The sequence below is a fragment of the Salmo trutta genome, unplaced genomic scaffold, assembly GCF_901001165.1.
Source record: "Salmo trutta unplaced genomic scaffold, fSalTru1.1, whole genome shotgun sequence".
Lineage (NCBI taxonomy): Eukaryota > Metazoa > Chordata > Actinopteri > Salmoniformes > Salmonidae > Salmo > Salmo trutta.
In genome coordinates, this window is record NW_021822222.1 from 341,414 (window position 1) to 351,413 (window position 10,000).

The window sequence follows — 10,000 nt, forward strand, 5'->3', positions numbered from 1 at the left end:
AAAGGGTCAGAGCCAAAGCAGAGGAAAGGAGAGGTAGAGGAGGGATCAGGGGGGTTTCTGGGGGCAGAGGTCAGTAAACCTGCTCAAGAGGATATGGGAAGAGCCAGCCATGATGTGGGAGTGGCCAGCCAAGAAAGGAAGAAAGAAGTAGGAGTGGTTAGTCAGAATACGGGAGGGGCCAACCTGGTTGTGGGAGGGGCCAGCCAGCAGAGGAAGGAAGTACCTCCTCCTAATAACGGCGTACCTAAACTCCTCCCCAGTAGGACGGAGCGGAGTGGCGGCGGCAGTTCCGGGGACGACAGTGACGACGACAGCGGGGTCGCCATGGTAACGGCCCAGTCCGTGTTCGGGGGCCAACCGAGGGAAGGGAGAGGGGGGAGGAGGAAGAGAGGTGGGGGGAGGGGGAAGAGAGGTGTGAGGGGGAGAGGCAGAGGGAGGAAGACACTGTGAGAGAACTTTTAAACTTTTAAAACTCTGGACCGTCTGGTGGTGATGATGTCATCAGAGGGATATATTCGACCGATAAACAGGCGCTGAAACCCGCTGGGAAACTGGGAACCGTTTTCTGAATGATGTTTCTGAATGATGAGGGATAATATATGAGACGTAGCGGTGTAGAAGACGCTGCTGTGTTAAACCCATGATGTTGTTGATAAGGAGGCGTCTCTGCCTGTCTGTCTGTTGGTGTATTTTCTATGTTTTGGGATGAAGATTTGGAATAATGAAAATGTTTTTGTATTACAAAGGCAGTCTTGTTATTTTGTTTACACGATGTGTCTCTGCTTGTTTACACGATGTGTCTCTGCTTGTTTACACGATGTGTCTCTGCTTGTTTACACGATGTGTCTCTGCTTGTTTACACGATGTGTCTCTGCTTGTTTACACGATGTGTCTCTGCTTGTTTACACGATGTGTCTCTGCTTGTTTACACGATGTGTCTCTGCTTGTTTACACGATGTGTCTCTGCTTGTTTACACGATGTGTCTGCTTGTTTACACGATGTGTCTCTGCTTGTTTACACGATGTGTCTCTGCTTGTTTACACGATGTGTCTCTGCTTGTTTACACGATGTGTCTCTGCTTGTTTACACGATGTGTCTCTGCTTGTTTACACGATGTGTCTGCTTGTTTACATCGTTCTTTAACAGCTAGGATGCAGCAGGAAGGGATGCCTCAGAGAGACAGCATCGTTCTTTAACAGCTATAATGTAACAGGAAGGGATGCCTCAGAGAGACAGCATCGTTCTCTAACAGCTATAATGCAGCAGGTAGAATGCAGCAGGAAGGGATGCCTGAGAGAGACAGCATCGTTCTTTAACAGCTATAATGTAACAGGAAGGGATGCCTGAGAGAGACAGCATCGTTCTTTAACAGCTATAATGCAGCAGGAAGGGATGCCTCAGAGAGACAGCATCGTTCTTTAACAGCTATAATGTAACAGGAAGGGATGCCTCAGAGAGACAGCATCGTTCTTTAACAGCTAGGATGCAGCAGGAAGGGATGCCTCAGAGAGACAGCATCGTTCTCTAACAGCTATAATGCAGCAGGTAGAATGCAGCAGGAAGGGATGCCTGAGAGAGACAGCATCGTTCTTTAACAGCTATAATGCAGCAGGAAGGGATGCCTCAGAGAGACAGCATCGTTCTTTAACAGCTATAATGTAACAGGAAGGGATGCCTCAGAGAGACAGCATCGTTCTTTAACAGCTATAATGCAGCAGGAAGGGATGCCTCAGAGAGACAGCATCGTTCTTTAACAGCTATAATGTAACAGGAAGGGATGCCTCAGAGAGACAGCATCGTTCTTTAACAGCTATAATGTAACAGGAAGGGATGCCTCAGAGAGACAGCATCGTTCTTTAACAGCTAGGATGCAGCAGGAAGGGATGCCTCAGAGAGACAGCATCGTTATTTAACAGCTAGGATGTAGCAGGAAGTGCAGCCTCAGAGAAACAGCGTTCTTATTTAGGCTAACTGTAGCAGGAAGGGATGCTAACTGTAGCAAACTGTGTTTGGAATGATAATCTCCCCTCCTTGTCACAATATTTCTCTCTCTTTCTCTCTCTCTAGCCCTTCCCAGCCTTCTCTCTCTCTCTCTCTCTCTCTCTTTCTCTCTAGCCCTTCCCAGCCTTCTCTCTCTCTCTCTCTCTCTCTCTTTCTCTCTAGCTCTTCCTAACCTTCTCTCACCTGTTTTCTTCATTCTCTCTAATTCATGTTTCCCTCTCTCTCTTTGGCTTGCACATTCTCTCTCTGGCTGACCCACCAGGCAGTATGCCAGGAGGGAGGGAGGGAAGGAAAGGAGGGAGGGAGGGGTGTACCATACCCAGTATGTCAACACAGAGAGAGAGAGAGAGAGAGAGGTACCATACCCAGTATGCCGAGGGAGGGAGGGAAGGAAAGGAGAGAGAGAGAGAGAGAGAGAGAGAGAGAGAGAGAGAGAGAGAGGGAGGGCAAGGAGAAAGAGAATCATATACCAACCCCTCACAACACACAGCCAGCCGACCTGACTGAGACCCGGAGCACCAAGCCTAAAGGAACCCGACTCTGTTCCCTGGACATCCAACGCACCGTTTTTGAGCAACACGGTCCGATTTTTTTTGTTACCGCTACTAACCCACAAACTCCTCACCCCTTACCCCTACTAACCCACAATCTCCTCACCCCTTACCCCTACTAACCCACAAACTCCTCACCCCTTACCCCTACTAACCCACAATCTCCTCACCCCTTACCCCTACTAACCCACAATCTCCTCACCCCTTACCCCTACTAACCCACAATCTCCTCACCCCTTACCCCCAGTCCCCGGACAACCAGAGACATGAACCTCCTCCCGACCCAGTCTGTCCAGACTGAGGAAGATGCTGAAACGGAAGGTACGGTACCGTAGCTAGAACTTTCAGAACCCACACGGGATACAGAACGAAACGGGTCGATTTATGGGATGAATCACTACGTCGACTTTTATGGTTATCGCTGTACGTCTGGAAACGTCGGTTGTCGGTAGTTGAAGTGCACTCTGGGTAGATTGGTGTTATTCGTTCATTAATGGTCACTATGAGTGTTAAAGTCATGTTTTTATAGTGCTTCATAGACTTGTTTTATAGCATCGTAATCGGGGTACATTGACACACACACACGCACACACACACACGCACACACACAAGCTGTGAAGTTATTTAAGAGCTGTTCTCCGTCTCTCCCCTCACTAGCTTACATAACTGGTATACCAGCTGCATGTCTGTCTGTCAGAGAGGCCGCAAATAACCTGCCAGCGAGTACACTAATCAGCTACATAGAGGGGTTATATTACCCTACTGAGGGGCTAGGTTACTGTACTGATGCTGGGTCAGCTAGCCGTGTAGAGGGGTTATATTACCCTACTGAGGGGCTAGGTTACCGTACTGATGCTGGGTCAGCTAGCCGTGTAGAGGGGTTATATTACCCTACTGAGGGGCTAGGTTACTGTACTGATGCTGGGTCAGCTAGCCGTGTAGAGGGGTTATATTACCCCACTGAGGGGCTAGGTTACTGTACTGATGCTGGGTCAGCTAGCCGTGTAGAGGGGTTATATTACCCCACTGAGGGGCTAGGTTACTGTACTGATGCTGGGTCAGCTAGCCGTGTAGAGGGGTTATATTACCCCTACTGAGGGGCTAGGTTACTGTACTGATGCTGGGTCAGCTAGCTGTGTAGAGGGGTTATATTACCCTACTGAGGGGCTAGGTTACTGTACTGATGCTGGGTCAGCTAGCCGTGTAGAGGGGTTATATTACCCTACTGAGGGGCTAGGTTACTGTACTGATGCTGGGTCAGCTAGCCGTGTAGAGGCGTTATATTACCCTACTGAGGGGCTAGGTTACTGTACTGATGCTGGGTCAGCTAGCCGTGTAGAGGGGTTATATTACCCTACTGAGGGGCTAGGTTACTGTACTGATGCTGGGTCAGCTAGCCGTGTAGAGGGGTTATATTACCCTACTGAGGGGCTAGGTTACCGTACTGATGCTGGGTCAACTAGCCGTGTAGAGGGGTTATATTACCCTACTGCCCTGCTAACCCTAGGTCACAGGTCACAGGTCACCCTACATTACTGTGGACAACCAATGAGGAGGAGTGGGTGGGGGCAGGGGGAGACTTCTGGGCCAAGACGAGGTCTCAACTTTAAATGGAAGATTTAGATGAGCTCTTTCCACTGACAGAGAGGATGATGGGAAATACATCAACAACCTGAGACTGTACTGACAGAGAGGATGATGGGAAATACGTCAACAACCTGAGACTGTACTGACAGAGAGGATGATGGGAAATACATCAACGACCTGAGACTGTACTGACAGAGAGGATGATGGGAAATACATCAACGACCTGAGACTGTACCGACAGAGAGGATGATGGGAAATACATCAACAACCTGAGACTGTACCGACAGAGAGGATGATGGGAAATACATCAACAACCTGAGACTGTACCGACAGAGAGGATGATGGGAAATACATTAACAACCTGAGACTGTACTGACAGAGAGGATGATGGGAAATACATCAACAACCTGAGACTGTACTGACAGAGAGGATGATGGGAAATGTAACCATCTTCTCCGTTATGGTTTGGAAATAGTTCAATACCACCTTAGAATTCACGTCTCCTTCACAGAATAAATCTGACGTCATTGTGTTGCCAGTTGATGTTGCGGATGCTGAGCTGGCAGCTGCCATCATGTCCAGGAGGATCATCCAGTCTCTGATCACCATGGAAGCCTGGGAGGGGTACACCTTCGCCGATCATCAGATCAGGATCAAGGAGTCACATGACCTCTACGGAGCTGTGATGTGGCCCTCGGTACGACACGCGCCTTTAAAGTTCGCCTTCGTCATCCTCGCTAACGCTACTGCCCTTACGCTCACCTTCGTCATCCTCACTAACACTACTACCCTTACGCTCACCTTCGTCATCCTCACTAACACTACTACCCTTACGCTCACCTTCGTCATCCTCACTAACACTACCCTTACGCTCACCTTCGTCATCCTCACTAACACTACTACCCTTACCTTCACCTTCGTCATCCTCACTAACACTACTACCCTTACGCTCACCTTCGTCATCCTCACTGACACTACCCTTACGCTCACCTTCATCATCCTCACTAACACTACCCTTCTGCTCACCTTCGTCATCCTCACTAACACTACCCTTACGCTCACCTTCGTCATCCTCACTAACACTACTACCCTTCTGCTCACCTTCGTCATCCTCACTAACACTACCCTTCTGCTCACCTTCATCATCCTCACTAACACTACCCTTACGCTCACCTTCGTCATCCTCACTAACACTACCCTTACGCTCACCTTCGTCATCCTCACTAACACTACCCTTACGCTCACCTTCGTCATCCTCACTAACACTACCCTTCTGCTCACCTTCGTCATCCTCACTGACACTACCCTTACGCTCACCTTCGTCATCCTCACTAACACTACTACCCTTCTGCTCACCTTCGTCATCCTCACTAACACTACCCTTACGCTCACCTTCGTCATCCTCACTAACACTACTACCCTTACGCTCACCTTCATCATCCTCACTAACACTACCCTTACGCTCACCTTCATCATCCTCACTAACACTACCCTTACGCTCACCTTCATCATCCTCACTAACACTACTACCCTTACGCTCACCTTCGTCATCCTCACTAACACTACTACCCTTACGCTCACCTTCGTCATCCTCACTAACACTACTACCCTTACCTTCACCTTCGTCATCCTCACTAACACTACTACCCTTACGCTCACCTTCGTCATCCTCACTAACACTACCCTTACGCTCACCTTCGTCATCCTCACTAACACTACTACCCTTACCTTCACCTTCGTCATCCTCACTAACACTACCCTTCTGCTCACCTTCGTCATCCTCACTAACACTACTACCCTTACCTTCACCTTCGTCATCCTCACTAACACTACTACCCTTACGCTCACCTTCGTCATCCTCACTAACACTACTACCCTTACCTTCACCTTCGTCATCCTCACTAACACTACTACCCTTACCTTCACCTTCGTCATCCTCACTAACACTACCCTTCTGCTCACCTTCATCACAATCATTACTTTTAAATTCCACTTTTTTCCTCACCATGTATAACTTCATTTTTATAATGTCCTGTTATTTCCCATCAGGCCATAGTGCTGTGTTACTTCCTGGATACGCATCGTGACACGTACAACCTGCTGGACAAGAACGTCATCGAGCTGGGCGCCGGGACCGGTCTGGTCTCCGTAGTTACCAGCCTTCTAGGTGAGACAATCTTGTGTTTTACAAAGTCGCATGGGTCGTTCCAGACTCCCTCCTCATACATATTACATACGGGTCGTCCCAGACTCCCTCCTCATACATATTACATACGGGTCGTCCCAGACTCCCTCCTCATACATATTACATACGGGTGGTCTCAGACTCCCTCCTCATACATATTACATACGGGTGGTCTCAGACTCCCTCCTCATACATATTACATACGGGTCGTCCCAGACTCCCTCCTCATACATATTACATACGGGTCGTACCAGACTCCCTCCTCATACATATTACATACGGGTCGTCCCAGACTCCCTCCTCATACATATTACATACGGGTCGTCCCAGACTCCCTCCTCATACATATTACATACGGGTCGTTCCAGACTCCCTCCTCATACATATTACATACGGGTCATCCCAGACTCCCTCCTCATACATATTACATACGGGTGGTCCCAAACTCCCTCATACATATTACATACGGGTGGTCCCAGACTCCCTCATACATATTACATACGGGTGGTCCCAGACTCCCTCCTCATACATATTACATACGGGTGGTCCCAGACTCCCTCCTCATACATATTACATACGGGTCGTCCCAGACTCCCTCCTCATACATATTACATACGGGTCGTCCCAGACTCCCTCCTCATACATATTACATACGGGTCGTCCCAGACTCCCTCCTCATACATATTACACACGGGTGGTCTCAGACTCCCTCCTCATACATATTACATATGGGTCGTCCCAGACTCCCTCCTCATACATATTACATACGGGTGGTCTCAGACTCCCTCCTCATACATATTACATACGGGTCGTCCCAGACTCCCTCCTCATACATATTACATACGGGTCGTCCCAGACTCCCTCCTCATACATATTACATACGGGTCGTCCCAGACTCCCTCCTCATACATATTACATACGGGTCGTCCCAGACTCCCTCCTCATACATATTACATACAGGTGGTCTCAGACTCCCTCCTCGTTAGTGTTTTTTTTTTTGTTTTAGTTTTTCGGGCCCATCCAATCAATCAATCAATCAATCAAATGTATTTATATAGCCCTTCTTACATCAGCTGATACCTCAAAGTGCTGTACAGAAACCCAGCCTAAAACCCCAAACAGCAAGCAATGCAGGTGTAGAAGCACGGTGGCTAGGAAAAACTCCCTAGAAAGGCCAGAACCTAGGAAGAAACCTAGAGAGGAACCAGGCTATGAGGGGTGGCCAGTCCTCTTCTGGCTGTGCCGGGTGGAGATTAGAAACCTAGAGAGGAACCAGGCTATGAGGGGTGGCCAGTCCTCTTCTGGCTGTGCTGGGTGGAGATTAGAAACCTAGAGAGGAACCAGGCTATGAGGGGTGGCCAGTCCTCTTCTGGCTGTGCTGGGTGGAGATTAGAAACCTAGAGAGGAACCAGGCTATGAGGGGTGGCCAGTCCTCTTCTGGCTGTGCTGGGTGGAGATTAGAAACCTAGAGAGGAACCAGGCTATGAGGGGTGGCCAGTCCTCTTCTGGCTGTGCCGGGTGGAGATTAGAAACCTAGAGAGGAACCAGGCTATGAGGGGTGGCCAGTCATCTTCTGGCTGTGCCGGGTGGAGATTAGAAACCTAGAGAGGAACCAGGCTATGAGGGGTGGCCAGTCCTCTTCTGGCTGTGCCGGGTGGAGATTAGAAACCTAGAGAGGAACCAGGCTATGAGGGTTGGCCAGTCCTCTTCTGGCTGTGCTGGGTGGAGATTAGAAACCTAGAGAGGAACCAGGCTATGAGGGGAGGCCAGTCCTCTTCTGGCTGTGCTGGGTGGAGATTAGAAACCTAGAGAGGAACCAGGCTATGAGGGGTGGCCAGTCCTCTTCTGGCTGTGCTGGGTGGAGATTAGAAACCTAGAGAGGAACCAGGCTATGAGGGTTGGCCAGTCCTCTTCTGGCTGTGCCGGGTGGAGATTATAACAGAACATGGCCAAGATGTTCAAATGTTCATAAATGACCAGCAGGGTCAAATAATAATAATCATAGTAGTTGTCGAGGGTGCAACAGGTCAGCACCTCAGGAGTAAATGTCAGTTGGCTTTTCATAGCTGATCATTCAGAGTATCTCTACCGCTCCTGCTGTCTCTAGAGAGTTGAAAACAGCAGGTCTGGGACAGGTTGCAGGTCTGGGACAGGTTGCAGGTCTTGGACAGGAAGCAGGTCTGGGACAGGAAGCAGGTCTGGGACAGGAAGCAGGTCTGGGACAGGTAGAAGGTCTGGGACAGGAAGCAGGTCTGGGACAGGCAGCAGGTCCGGGACAGGAAGCAGGTCTTGGACAGGAAGCAGGTCTTGGACAGGAAGCAGGTCTTGGACAGGAAGCAGGTCTGGGACAGGTAGCAGGTCTGGGACAGGTAGCAGGTCCGGGACAGGTAGCAGGTCCGGGACAGGTAGAAGGTCCGGGACAGGTAGCAGGTCCGGGACAGGTAGAAGGTCCAGGACAGGTAGAACGCCTGTTGACACCACCCTCTTCAGAGGACAGACATCTCCTTCCTGTTTGGTAACTGGTGTTTTATTTATTTATTTATTTAATTATTTCCTAGGTGCCAAGGTGACGTCCACGGACCTGCCGGAGGTGCTGAGTAACCTGCAGTATAACGTCCTCCGTAACACCAGGGGGCAGTGTAGACACCCTCCTCAGGTCACTGAGCTGTCCTGGGGGAAGGAGCTGGAACAACACTTCCCTCAGGCTACCTGTCACTACGACTACGTGTTCGCCGCTGACGTGGTGTACTGCCACCCTTACCTGGGGGAACTCTTGGACACCTTCGATCACCTGTGTCAGGACGGGACGGAGATCCTCTGGGCCATGAGGTTCCGTCTGGACAGAGAGAACCAGTTCGTAGAACGGTTCCGGACCAGGTTCCATCTGGAAGAACTGTATGATCTGCCCAGTCTCAGTATCAAACTGTACCGAGCATCAAGGAAGGAGATGGAGAGGAAGACACAGTCTGGAGAGGCTGTTTAATACTACCATGCTCTACGGAAGCAGACTGAGACACTGCAGGGGGGTGGAGGGAGGGAGGGAGAGGCTGTTTAATACTACCATGCTCTACGGAAGCAGACTGAGACACTGCAGGGGGGTGGAGGGAGGGAGGGAGGGAGGGAGAGGCTGCTTAATACTACCATGCTCTACGGAAGCAGACTGAGACACTGCAGGGGGGGGGAGGGAGGGAGGGAGGGAGGGAGGGAGGGAGGGAGGGAGGGAGGGAGAGGCTGTTTAATACTACCATGCTCTACGGAAGCAGACTGAGACACGGGAGGGAGGGAGGGAGGGAGGGAGGGAGAGGCTGTTTAATACTACCATGCTCTACGGAAGCAGACTGAGACACTGCAGGGGGGTGGAGGGAGGGAGGGAGGGAGGGAGGGAGGGAGGGAAGGAGGGAGGGAGGGAGGGAGAGGCTGTTTAATACTACCATGCTCTACGGAAGCAGACTGAGACACTGCAGGGGGGTGGAGGGAGGGAGGGAGAGGCTGTTTAATACTACCATGCTCTACGGAAGCAGACTGAGACACTGCAGGGGGGTGGAGGGAGGGAGGGAGAGGCTGTTTAATACTACCATGCTCTACGGAAGCAGACTGAGACACTGCAGGGGAGGGAGGGAGGGAGGGAGGGAGGGAGAGGCTGTTTAATACTACCATGCTCTACGGAAGCAGACT

At 50.4% G+C, this 10,000-nt stretch overlaps 1 protein-coding gene and 1 pseudogene across 1 annotated transcript; both read left to right on the forward strand.

Moving 5' to 3' along the window:
* The window catches only part of LOC115181179 (DNA repair protein complementing XP-G cells homolog), a 20,130-nt pseudogene extending 19,342 nt beyond the window's left edge, over nt 1-788 (forward strand).
* Nucleotides 789-2,491: 1,703 nt separating this feature from the next.
* LOC115181189 (protein-lysine methyltransferase METTL21E) lies at nt 2,492-9,341 on the forward strand. The gene is made up of 5 exons (XM_029743219.1): nt 2,492-2,747; nt 2,780-2,874; nt 4,680-4,837; nt 6,190-6,307; nt 8,884-9,341. The coding sequence occupies exons 2-5, from the start codon at nt 2,820-2,822 to the stop codon at nt 9,306-9,308; spliced, it is 756 nt and encodes a 251-aa protein (XP_029599079.1). The 5' UTR covers nt 2,492-2,747; nt 2,780-2,819; the 3' UTR covers nt 9,309-9,341.
* The last annotated feature ends 659 nt before the right edge of the window (nt 9,342-10,000 follow it).